This window comes from Lycium barbarum, chromosome 8 (genome assembly GCF_019175385.1).
Source record: "Lycium barbarum isolate Lr01 chromosome 8, ASM1917538v2, whole genome shotgun sequence".
NCBI lineage: Eukaryota > Viridiplantae > Streptophyta > Magnoliopsida > Solanales > Solanaceae > Lycium > Lycium barbarum.
Window position 1 is genome coordinate 125,465,963 of NC_083344.1, and position 13,748 is coordinate 125,479,710.

General features: G+C 34.0%; 1 protein-coding gene across 1 annotated transcript; it reads right to left on the bottom strand.

Moving 5' to 3' along the window:
• Positions 1-463: 463 nt before the first annotated feature.
• On the bottom strand, positions 464-6,161 carry LOC132607174 (serine/threonine-protein kinase KIPK2-like). Its single transcript, XM_060321025.1, has 3 exons — positions 6,006-6,161; positions 3,038-5,184; positions 464-1,460 (listed from the first exon to the last, which is right to left on the bottom strand). Exons 2-3 carry the CDS (start codon positions 4,966-4,968, stop codon positions 623-625), a joined length of 2,769 nt encoding a protein of 922 aa, XP_060177008.1. The 5' UTR covers positions 4,969-5,184; positions 6,006-6,161; the 3' UTR covers positions 464-622.
• Positions 6,162-13,748: the final 7,587 nt, after the last annotated feature.

The window sequence follows — 13,748 nt, forward strand, 5'->3', positions numbered from 1 at the left end:
TCAAGAGACTATCCTTATATCGTACTTTCACCTTCATGTATGTCACATACTTTTTTAAAAAAAAAAAGTATTATTAAAAAAACAATAGCATATGCAGAGGCAATTAGATCAAGATCTCCATAGAATGAAGTTTGGAAGAAAAAATTGACCTCGTATATGTAGCGTAATTTTCCGGTGAACCCCTTTCTGCCCCTCTAACTCCGCTCCCCTTCTTAATCTTATTCCATTTCAATCAACTACCATTTCATAGCATGACTCAGTACATTTATTGCTCAGCCTCCTAGTTGTGGCTCTTAAGCTTTTCCCAGGTACATCATCTAAACAACTCAAAAACAACAACATACCCAGTGTGATCTCACAGGCTGGTCTGGGGAGGATGTACGCAGACCTTACCTCTGCCTTTGTAGGGCAGAGAGGCTGTTTCCGACATCATCTAAGCAAATCCAAATATAATATGGCATAATCAAGGATAACTACAGCATACTTTTCACTGAGCAAAATTTTATGGTGATGTATATGAGATCCCCTTGCTTTTCATTGTATAATTTAGACATCAATATCAACAAGGGGTGGGAACAATGATACATCACAAGTCATAACCAGAGAGCAAACACCAGTTTTGCTAAAACAGTTCAAATTCCAAATGCTCTCTTGTTGAACTATACTCCAGAAACTTTTTGCTCTTTTCCTCAAGAACTACTTTACCTACTCCGGGCACTTGAGGTGGAACGGCGCAACGTATCAGTGCCCAATTCAAGCCATCAAAGAAAGGGTGTCTCTTTATCTCAGCAGCTCCTGTTTCTGTTCCCAATCGATTCTCGGGATCCTTTCCCAACAGCCCTCTGATAAGATCCCTTGCCTGAAAACTAACGATCTGGCTGTCTGGAAATCTAAGGTTCTGCGTGACAACGTTGGCCAATGTTTCTTCGTTTCCCCCACCTTTAAAGGGTGTCTTCCCATATAGAAGCTCGTATAGGAAAACGCCAAGTGTCCACCAGTCAACAGCACTTCCATGACCCTCCCCTTTGATAATCTCAGGAGCTAAGTATTCATGTGTACCCACGAACGAGTTGGACCGAGCTTCCGTTGGCTCTACTACAAGCTGAGGCAATGATCTGTTAAGAGATGCAGCTTGATCAGCTTTTAGCTTTCTTGCTCTTGCAGTGTGGCCGGGTAAAATTCTGGGGCTAAAGCAAGAAACTTGACATGAGGGTCCCGCACAAAAAGGATCAATGCAATTGGATCCTGCGCATGGACCAGAGATCCGTGGGGCTTCTACTCCCAATGAGGATGATTGTAGAAGAGTGGGATTAACGGAACATCTGAGTGAGAGATCGAAATCAGTAAGCATGATGTGACCATCTTCTCGGACCAGAATATTTTCTGGTTTCAAATCACGGTATACAACTCCTTGCATATGCAAATACTCCAGAGCAAGGAGGACCTCAGCAACATAAAACCTGCAATTACAATGAGTTAAGAGAGGTTTTCACTGACTACCGACTATACAGATGTGGAAGCTAAAAGATTAATAACATGATGTATGAGACTATAATCTATCTAAGTTAGAATATCGTGGATGCATAATCATGATACAGAATAGTAGTTAGTTTCCATTCAACATGGCGGGAGTTGATTTTTACATTCTCAGCTTGGTTAAGATAATATTTAATTCATCTATGCTTGAGCATTATAGACAAATATACATGATGCAGAATACAGTTACTAGCTTCCATAAAAACTCGGCTGAAACTGTGATGTACATTCAACCAAGTTATGAAAAGCACAACCACTAGGTTATTAAAGCAAACCAAAATCTTTAATCTTTCCAACAGTGTATAAAGACACAGCTACCAAAGCAAGCCAACTTTTTTAAACAGCAACCCAAAGTTCTCCCTTTCCAAGTCAAACTACCAAGTCTTCACCGAAACTATTGATAACTTTTCTGCAGAATCCAGATTTTGACAATGTATCGACACAAATAAAATAAAACCAAGTGAATCACGAATAGAAGTCCAATCAAAGAAGTTCCCTTCAGCGTTTAAAAGCAATAGTTTTGACACAAGTGTATTCTAATCAATTTTCATTTTACTTTGGAAGGAGAGGTTTGATTGGTGAGGGAAAGAGGACATAACTAAGCTTAAAAAAACTTGTAATCTCTTAACTGAAAAAAAAGGCCATGGTCGTGCAATACCAATCCTTTATTTGTTCAATTCAATAAAGTTACTAGCAAGTCCAAGTTAAGCTCTATATTAAACCGAGACTTAGAGGTGCAAAATGAACTACGGGAAGCCAAAATTTTATGGTGTTTTTTTCAATGCAATTACCCAGAGAAGTGTCTGGGTGGATAATCAAGTGAGGATAGGCATATCATAATAAAATGACTGCATAGACATTCACCCATATATAGTCTAACCATTTAAACTAAAAAATTGTTACCCTTTATCAAAAATTTTCACCTCTAATTGCAGGTCAAAAGAAAGAGTCTTTAAATGTTATGTTTATGGTGAATTAAGGATGAGTTTGGTATGGAGGAAAATGTTTTTGAGTTTTCTCATGTTTGGTTGGTCAAAATGTTTCGGCAAATGTTTTCCTCAAGAAAACAAGTTCCTTAAAAATGAGGAAAATGACTTCTCTAGTGGAAGTAGGGAAAACAAGTTCCATAAGTGATATTCCAAGTTCATTGTCTCCTCCCCCCATCCAACGCCCCCAATCCCCACCCCTCGACCATCCCAGCCCCAGCCACCCCCGAACACCCACTCCCCACCCCATCCCATCCCCATAGTATTTTGCTAGATTACATATAAATGCTATTGGAATAATATTATTTGCTTACTTACCAAACACTATAAAATAAGTAAGAAACTCGCTCGTTTACTAAGAAAACATTTCTTAGGAAAACATTTTCTTTCATACCAAACACACCCTAAATCATTTCCAAAGAAAGCTTCATTTTTTTACGGGTTTTATCCAGCAAATCAACATCTACAACATGATTAATGTTGAGTAAAATCTACTGCTTTGGAGAACATCATACCTTGCTGCTGGCTCAGAAAAATATCGGCCTGGCTGCTTCTGTCGGAGGACATGCAAATCACCACCCGAACAGAACTCCATAACTAAACATGATAAATTTTCTGAAGTAAACTGCGCATAGAGTGTTGGCAGAAAAGGATGATCCAGGATACGCAGAATCTCTCTTTCAGTTTGGGCCCTCGGCAACTTTTTCCTTCTTGCCAGATATTCATTATCCATAACTTTTATTGCAAACAAGCAGTTAGTTTCTAGCAACTCAGCTAGATACACTGAGCCAATATCTCCACAACCAAGTTTCTTCAATAAATTGAAATGACTTAACCCTAAGAATCCATATTGTTTCCTAACCTGAGTGATAGCCTCCCATCTTCCATCCTTAGACATGTGTGGTCTGTTCCCAGAAAACGAACCGCTTAGGTTGCTCTCTTCACTGATGGTTGTGCTAGTACTATAATCACCGATACTACTCTTTGAGCTCTGAGAGAATTCCCCTTGCTCCCTAGATTTTGATGTCTTGTTGAATTTCAACACAGGAGGACCACCATTGTCATAGCCATTAGAGATTTGCTTTGCAGGTTCCCTATTAGATTCCTTCCCCGCACCCTCGAGAGTGCAATGACATCTCTGGCAGACAAGTTGACTAGGCGATTCTGTGGGACCATTTATTTCATAGCATAGATTTAAAGTGCCAGATGCTAGCTCTGACTCCTCTTTCAATTTCTTCTTGACAAGATATTTGTTTTTGACTGGAGGCTTAATGGCACGACTGGTACCTTTTGTCGATTTGGTCTCCTTGTTGCCTCTGCCTTTCCGTTTCAGCTTTAGAGCTGTTTTGTTTGCTACTCTAAATGATGTAACCACATTTCTCTTCACATTATCTGGTGATCTTTTTTGTCCGGACACCAATACAACATTGCTAGACTCACATGAAGATGAGGAAGGAACTGCTTTCTCATTTTTCTGGAGACTGGAAGTTGTAATATTTAAAGCCTGTTTAGCTACCAACCTAGGAGACAAAATTGGACCTTTGTTTAGGGATTTCATGGGCTCTTTAGGGTACTGAGGGATCATCGTGAAAGAGCCTGAAATGCTTTCTACGCCACCTGTCCTCCCATTTTGAGCTAAAATTGGTTCTGCTTGCTTAATTACTGGTTTATCACCAATTCGAGGTGAAGAGAGAGCGCGTTGGCTGGTTGGAAAATCCTTTTTACGGGAGGCTGGAACATTTTCTGCTGGTGATATTCTCTCAGATTGCCTGGACATGGACTCCGTACTCTTAATAATACTTGGTTTATTAGCATATCGTGGAGAAGAAAGAGCACTTTGACCTGGCGACTTTAACCTGGACTCTTGAATGTGCTCAGTTACCAAGCTGGACGTGCTCTCTGCTGGCACTATTTTCCCATTTTCACTTATGCTAAATGGTTTAATGGCAAATCTGGGAGAAGAACGGGGACTATGGTTTGCTGACTTAACATACCGTTCGTAGGGGTTTTGGGCCACCTTGTGGAAACCAGAATCACTAGTATTTGCAAATCGGGAGGAGCAAGTAATCCTTCCAGGTTCTAAAATACTAGGAGAACCAGGTGGCTTTGATAATCGTTTCATTGCAGCCATTTCTGCCGCCTGAGAAATGGCTAAACCCCGAAACGCCTGCTTTAGAGAAACTGGATCAGAAAACCCTGTTACCGGAGAGTGCGATCCACCAGCCCTCATTGGCCTTTTTGAGGCATCTCTTCTAACATGATCTGTTAAATCCAAACTCTTTGATGTTCTTACATTGATTGATTCGAAAAGCTGATTGATGTCATCTCCTACAACTTTACCGGCTCCTTTTCTAACCAAAGGAGGCTTCTGCTTTCTTGACTGCTGGAACAATTCGACTTCATCCTTTGACTCAACAATTTCACAATTACCACGGAATGAACCCATCACCTAAGGCCTTGGCAGTAAATCGACCAATCAGCAAGAATTCAGCACTTCAAAGGTAAATGGCTTAAACATAAAAGATTCTTGATTTGAACCATCTTTCAAAAGCCAAACACCTTTTTGACTATGCGTGGAACGTCATACATCACATCAGACCGAAAATTTCTGAGCTCTAGCAAATCCAGTTTGATTTAGTCATTTTGCAATCCATCCTTGTCCCTGTAATGATAATTAGATTCCTCATTAGAAAATCAAAGCAACACCTGATATCTTCCTTAATACTCAAATCATACATATATTAAAGTACTAAACCAGAATAAATATACAGAACAGGCAGATATTACCCTTCTTTGGCAACAAAACAAGAATAAAGAGTTGAATGAACAAGCATTTCATGAAACAGAAAATGCAATTAGAAAGCTCAAAAAAATCAAGTTGGATTGGATTTTCCAAGAACATTTGCAAAGATAACCATTAACTTGACCTCAATAAGGCATTCACTATTGTTTGAGGTCCAACATTGTATGAAACAATAAAAGTAAATCTTTTTATGCATATTGTAAAGCACTTATATTTCTTGATATCCTATAAAAAGTTTCCCATAAAATCACACAACCCTAAATGAGGTATCAATCCGCCCAATTTATGAGCAAGCATCAACTTAATGAATCTTATACCTATAAGCCAAACCAAAATATGAAAATACACTCAGTTCAAACATAGATCCATTTATATTAAAACAACCCCATTACTCAAAAATAACAAAGATTACAACTTTCAAGGAAAAAAGAAAGATTTGAAGTGGGATTTGTTTTTCAAATGCCTCCATCATTTCTCACAACTTCCTAAAAAGTTGCAATTTTTAGTACAATACAAATACAAAACAACTTAAAATAACTCATGAAAGAAGAGATTGAGTAACTTAAAAGTCATTGCAATGAAGTTAAGAAAAACCCCACATAGAGAACCATCAATAATGAACAAAAGTTCAAACCAAAACACAACTAGAAATCAAGAAAACTAAAAAAGAAGTCATTTACCTTGAAAAAATGTTGTAAACAGAGATCTAAAGCTCTATAATTTCACAAACTATACTCTGAAGAAATGCTTGAAAGAGAGAGAAAGAGTGTGCGTGTGTGTGTGTGTGTTGTTTCAGTTTTTCTCATTTCTGTTTACATGTTTTCTAACATCAATGGTCCTTTCTTGGATTGTATAGAGGACATGTGGGCTTCCACTCCATGCTACTCAAAATGGGTCCCTATAAAATATATTAGGTATAATTTCAAAATTTATTTTTTATAACAAGAAAATTATCACTCTCTTCGTCCATTTTTACTTGTTCACTTTAAATTTTTCACGTTATTTAAAAAATAATAAATGAAGTGCATAATCTATCCATATACCCATATTAATTAGGGCATATTTTTATTGGATTTGAAAAATGATTTAAAGTGGTAATTAATATTATGGGAAAAATAGGAAAAAAATTATCTTATCTTGATATGTTAAAAGTAACAAATAAAAGAGAAAATATATTTTTGGAATACTGAACAAATAAAAGTGAACGGAGGGAGTATATTAAGTAGGCGTTTGAGAAAATTACTATATTAAGTAGGCGTTTGGCTATAGAAATCAAATATTTTTTACGTTATTTGGAATTTTTGAAGTTGGGGTTGAAGATGGAGTTGTGCTTAGTTATACGTTTGGCAAAAAGTTATTTAGTCATTTTCAATGTAGTGAAAGTGAAAAAAGGTGAAAACAAGATTTTAGGTGTCCGAAGTTGTATTTGGAATTTTCATGGCCAAACGCAAATTTTCAAATACAGCGGAAAAAAAATAAAAAAATAGTGAATAATTCTCATGGCTAAACGGGTAGTAAATACTCCCTCTGGGGCGATTTATGTGGCATAGTTCGAATTTTTGAATGTCCAATTTCTTAATTTTGAACGTGACATAAAAGCTTTAAGTTTTTTTTAAAATAAATTTGCATATTTGAAAATTACATAAGAAGTAATATAAGTCACAATAATTAATAATTTAAAATATTCAAAAGCATATGAAAAAATTATTGTTAAAGAAAACTTGTTTGACTCTCGAAATTGGAAGGTCGCCGCCTAAATTGGAATGGGGACTATTAATTTAATTAGTTAAACAAAATTATATTTTTATAAATTATGAAAGTTGTATAGATTCATATTACTAATTCAATGAAATGAAATAATTCAAATCTAGAGACATTAAGAGAGACAGGTTAAATTGGGATATCAAGAGTATAATTTTGGAAAGATTATGCTATCTTATTAAAAGTTATTTAATGTTTAACCTATTTTTGCTTGTAAATTAATTTTTAATTAAAAATGAATTGAAAATTCCTCATTGAGCGTTGGGCTGGGGACAATGCACGTCTTTACAACGTGCTTAACCTGTAGCATCTTGCCTAAAAAATTATATAACTGATTAACTATAAATCTTACTTGATTTGGATTCTCCAATTGCTTTCTTTAACTTTTTATTAATTAATTATTTATGTTAAGTTCAATGTACTTTTTTAATAGAGACACTTTTTTCCCAGAATAAGTCTTTTCTCAATCATTAACTATTAAGAAGTTTCATATGTATTTCCGTTTTTTTTTTTATTTTCGCCCGATATCTGGTACTCGTACTAGAGTTCGATTAAATCCATATTCACGCCAGAAAGTGCAAAATTGATAGTAAAACGCTCCCTGATGAAGACGACGTCATATCCAGACTCAAAACATGAGACCTGTTTAATCTAAAATTAAAATTAAGGATTAACAATTGAATTTGTAAATAGTGTCAAGTGAGTTATAATAATCAAAATTAACCTCTAGATGTTGTGAACCTGTCTGTGATGGTAAGAAATAGCAGTACAAAGTAACCAGGACACAAAACAAGTGAGAAGAGTGATTGCTTATTACAAATAGAGAGCTTAAGCGGTGTAAGTGATCAAAACCAAATGGAATACAAATGAGGGAGAGAGGGTGTATTTATAATCTAACCCTAAAGTATCTTTTTCACTATTGTTACATGACTCATAATAATCATTATTTGCATGTCCCTTGTGTAATGTACACTGATATGTAGCGGATCCTGAAATTTTAGGGCAGTTGATATGGGAAGCTTATCATATATGATCACTGATGGTTGACCGATCATTTGACTCTAAAGCAAGACTGTCTCGTAGCAATGAATGAGTCTGTAACAAGCTGGGAGTTGGGCTTCGATCAAATTTCCCGAGCTATTATTTCAATACCATGCCAAAGAGATCTTTGCTGACTTGGATCCGGTTAGACTTGCGCTGCCAAGCGACAACGACTTCTGCGTTGTCCAAGTGTTTGGACCATATTTCGCCAATACAAGATCTTTTATTAAGAACAAAGGCGTAGATATCATTCAACCACAGTCCTTATTGGTAAGAAGTGTCATATCTATCACTATCGGTAAGACTTTCAATGTTTTGATATTTTTATCAAACTATAATTTTAAATGTTGGATATATTACCCCCACCCCCACGCCTTTTAATTTGTGTGTCTTATGTTCCTTTTTAATCTATTTTAAAAGAATATCACTTTCTATATTTAGTTATAACTGTTTTATTCTAATATCTCGACTGGCATGAGTAAATGATAAAATTTAAAGGGCATTTTGATATATTATACAACTCTTTACTTTAAAACTATAAGTTTCAAAGAGTTATTCTAACTTTATAAATTTCGTGCTAAAACAAATAAAATAAACGGATAAAGTATATAAACGTACTAAACATTATAGTAATGAAATATTATTGCGTCATGCTTTATGATTTTCTTATTTTCTTGCCTGACAATACTTCTTTTCACAAGTAACAATTTTTTAGTCTGTTTTATTCAAAGAATTAATCCACTTTACTTTTGATGGGAAATATGACACTTTTACTTAAGTACCTGCAGAATAGAGTATACTTGACTCAGAGGCCTAACAATTATTGGTTTAAGGAAAGTAATTATTGGGCTTTTCAAAATTCTATAAATAGTCGGAGACCACTATTGACATCTTTGATTTTTTTTATTTTTTTTCATCCCTGAATTTGAGGGGGAAAAAAAAATAGAATAGTAAAAGTCACTTCAATATACAGAATAGGTGGAGCTAGTAAACAGTCCAATTATGAAAATGCACAAGGGCTGAAGACTTTTACTTATGCTGTTTCTTTTGGGAATTGACAATGTTAAATTAAATTTTATTCTATGGAAGTATAAAATTTACAGAAATTGGTAGTAACATATCCGAGTTATATACTATTTTGGAGGATTAATTCGATTAAGATTAGCTTCTTGTTGAAATATTTGTGCCATCAGACATGGGAAGGTGCTATTTTGGGTGAAATATTTACTGTAATATTATTAGTTTACTAAAAAAGTAGATTTGAGTAATAATCACGTTGAAAGAAAAAAGAGGAAGAGTGTAAAGCAATTGATAGTTACCCAAAACAACAGCAACAATGATGATGAAGGCTTATGATTAATTGTTAACTAAAATGATTAGCAGCTTAAGCTAGCACTGAAAAGATTAACTCTAAAGTTGATAGGTTGGTGGAACAATCGTAATTATCCTCTACCGGGAACAACATATATAATCAACTTAGTATTACTTATAAGTCTATGTAATTTTAAGCTACTACTAGATTAATTCAAATTCGCACAGAATATATTCACTTAGGGAGGTGTGAAAGCGTGATCCTTACATGAAGGTTCTTAATCTTAATTATATGATTTGAGACCCCTAATTATGAATAGAAGGATTCCAATCTTTTTTTGTAGTGTATTAATTAGTTTATTTCTTGGCATGACTATCTAATTAATCAGAAAAATAATCTAGACGAAATTACCATTTTTAAAGGGTTTTTGAGTTTACTTTTAAAATAAATTTCACAAAACCTTCTTAATCATTAAGAGTTGTAAAATTATTACCGACACCTGTTGAATGAGAACGATAACCCTATAACCTTCATTTTTCCATAAGCCGGAGAAAATTAATTAGTACTACATTAAAGATTCTAGAATCGCAAGATTGATCCTTATTATAGCGTCTTTTTCCCTCTTTCCTCTAATCGAATCTCCACGCTTCATAAATAAATACTCTAAATAAATAAAAGGTTTTAAGTCACAATCACTCGACCTGAATTAATTTCATATCAGGCCTTTTGGCCTTTTTCTCTCGTTTTTTGACACCATGGAAAATGACCAATACCGTCATACTTGAATGCAATCGAAAAAGGGACGACTAATTTATGAATGAAAGCTCAACAATGAACACACCCTTCGACATCTTGTTTTATGTTATGTTTAGGGAGTTATGCATACATGAAACGTAGGCCATTAAAAGTATCAAAAACTAGAGAAAGAAAGGACTAAAGCTGCACTAATGACAGCTAAAAGTGATGATCTGAAGAAATACTTACCAAACCAAAAAACTTTTGCTTATTGCCATAGGGTATATATGTGTGTATCTTTAATTTATTTATTGTTTGTATTTCACCTGATTTCCGGAATCTGTTTTGCAACATTCGTGCCCCAGAGTTTCAATTTGGGGTAAAACACGCCCTACCAAGGTAACTCAATTTCAAAGGCTTGCATTTGAAACTTTTTGGTTAAAGATGAAGGAGTACTCACATGCGAATCCAAAATTTAACGCTTATGAGTTCTTGATTTTAGTTTTTCAATTACTGAATTATAATTAAAAATGAATAAACTAAAATAAATATATGATATTGATTAAAGTTAATGGATTCTGTTGAACCCGTACCTTCTACTTTATCGTCGCTTTTGGAGGTACCTAACCCCCACCATTTGGTGGTACTCCCTCCGGATAAAAAAGAGTGTCCATGTAGCCTTTTTTTTTTTTTGTCAAAAAGAGTGTTCACTTATCAAATCAAGAAAGAATTAATTTTTTTTTTTTTTTTTCAGATTTGCCCCTATTAAGTTTTATGTGATCAAATCTCAATATCTATTTAATGAGGGGCAGTTTAGTCAAATTAACAATATTTTACTAGGAGTTAGTATTTTCTTAAAGGGTGTGCAAATGGCTAAGTGGACACTCTTTTTGATGCCGAGGGACTAATATATATGTCATTTAATGGATAATAATTGAACAAATAAGTTTGGTATATTTGTGAAATTTGGAACTTAGTCCTTTGTGCCTCCTGAAGGATTGTCGGCAAAACGGATTTGAAAGGAAAAAAACATTCCGTTACACAAATTATGTTGTAAAATTATTAATATTATGTCTTTGGATACCTTCTTGCTTGCCATTATTCTAGCATATACTAAGGACCTGTCTGGTTCCTATGGTTTAGAGTTAAATGCAACAAGCTGAAATTGGTGGTGTTTAATTAGTCACAAGATCTTCTAAATTAATAAATACAAATTACAATGTCCAAAAAGTGATTATTTTCTTTTAAATAGTTTTGAAATACTGGCAAAAGCTAAATTAATCATCCAAAATTTTGGTATTTACTATTTTCACCCCTTTCTTTCCATACGTGTGAAGAAAAATGAAAGTCTCTATTATGTGAAAAGTCAATCAATTTTTTTTCTCATTGAGATTATTCCAAACATTCTTACGAATATGTATATCTAACTCCAAAAAACTTGTATGATTTAGAGTATTCTTTATATAGCATCTATATATATGAACTTCAACTAATAGAATTAAGAAATTTATATTTAATTCACATTAAAAATTGTATGTGTTGATTTTTGTACTCCGAACTGTCATTTTTTTGTTAGGGCAAGATGTAATAATTCATGTACTGTTTTTTTTTGTTCGTACCACATTGTCCAGCAGTGCATGATATGGAAATTTGATGAAGTAAATCCCATACAAGTATTTTTTTAAGGTGATAAATAATCTAATCTAGGAAATGAGTGGTTCATAAAATTTGATGAGTTAAATATTGGCATCAATAAATACGAAAAGAACCATGTGGGAAGTAGCAGCTGAGCAGCTTAGGTGTCTGTCAGATTTCAGATACTGTTTTTTTTTTGGACTTTTATTAGCATTGAGAGTGACCTTTTGGTGTGTATTCCCATAGGTCTCAAAAATCCAAAAGAATAAATAAATATTCAAACAAGAAATTATAGTAGATGATATCGATGTGCCATCACTAGTATATTATTTACTTACATTTTGTCAACTTGTAAGTGAATGATCCTAATTGAACAGATCTATGAAAATATACATAGGCTTGAATACAATAAATAGGAGAAAATACCATTTTAAGTCCTTTACTCCTTAAAATAATGTCCTTATTGTTCCTTAAGTGCACTTTAGTCCACATTAATTAGAGACTAATTAATATATAATAGAAAAAAGATCAAAATTTGCCTTTATGGTTAAAAGTTTGGTTCGATCATAATTGTGCCGTTAGCGACTAAGAGCAATTTCGAGCCAGAATTATAACGACGAGTACATAAATGAGTCAAACTTGCAAAATTAGACCTTTTCGTAAAGTATAGAGACAAATATATACCTTTTGCTAAGCATGTGGAGTTATGGACCAAGGTCATTTTTTCAAAATTTTCTTCCTTCCACCAATGTTGTTGCCTCCTCCGTATTATTCCTAAAATACAAAAATGATGGGTTTTCTCCTATAAATATCAAAATTGAGAACATTTTTTTTTATGTTTTTGGTTTACTAAAATGTCTTCTTCTCTTGCTTCATATCCAATTGGAGTCTACATTTGCTCCCTCACCTCAATTTTTGTTACCATTTTTTGCGCATGTGTCAATGTATGGGGTTGTGTTATGGGAAAGGAGATTTGGAAGCAAGTTATCTGGGGATAAGAGCTTGCGTACCAAGTATGACATTCTCATTTCAAGATTATAATTATATAGAGTTAATGGTAAAAAACACGCATGTAAATGACTAATAGTTGAGGTGTGTTTTGATAAATAGTTGGTAGTAGTTCAGATAGTAAACTAGCACACCTGATAGTTCCTGTAGGAAACTCAAGAAACAGTGGTAGTTCAGGTATATTTTTGACCAGAGATATGAGTTCAGCTTTTATGCATTAATTATGTATACTAATATTTTTACACTATTAGATTAACTTACACCTGTAATATTAATAGGTAATTTTTGTAATAGATATGATTAGGTAACCATAAAAATAGAGTGTTATAACAAGTTAAATTACGGTGATAATTTAAGATCTCTTACATTATCAGCATGGGCGAAGCTATAGAGATTAGATATGGGATTCACTAACTTTTGCTTAGAATTTTATACTTGTATTAAAAAAAAAAACATTAAAGATATATAAACATTTAATTACAAACCCAATAATCAAAACAAACTATGAAGTCAGGGTGCACATACTGTTTTTAGGCAATAAAAGGTCAAATCTTTGTGACAAGAATAACATCTTTCATAAAATAAAAAAATAAAAAGAGTATTGCAGGAGTAAATTAATTCCTTGGAGATCAGTGATTACATTGCTCTTTTTAAAAAAAGATTTGGAATTTTTAGAGCCACTAGTTCAATAACAAGCTAAGGACCACTGTGAAGAGTTGATAAAGAGAGAAAAAAAGGAAAGATACAAATCTTAACCAAAGGTCAAGAAAGCTAACCCCTAGGTCCAATTATGGTGACCGTGGTAAGTACTCTTCATCCTTAGTTGGGAATTTTCATTCGAGCACTAGGAATAAGTCACATTTATTAGGAAGAGCTTCGCAGTAAAGTAGAATTTTCCAATGTTAATCTAATTTAGGCAGATCACTAAGCG

What these genes read in the sequence shown, in the direction of transcription:
- LOC132607174 (XM_060321025.1), bottom strand. Translation starts at nt 4,968, where the DNA reads ATGGGTTCATTCCGTGGTAATTGTGAAATTGTTGAGTCAAAGGATGAA. An exon ending in TTTTCTGAGCCAGCAGCAAG is followed by an intron (nt 1,461 to 3,037) that starts GTATGATGTTCT and finishes TTGTAATTGCAG; the next exon opens with GTTTTATGTTGCTGAGGTCC.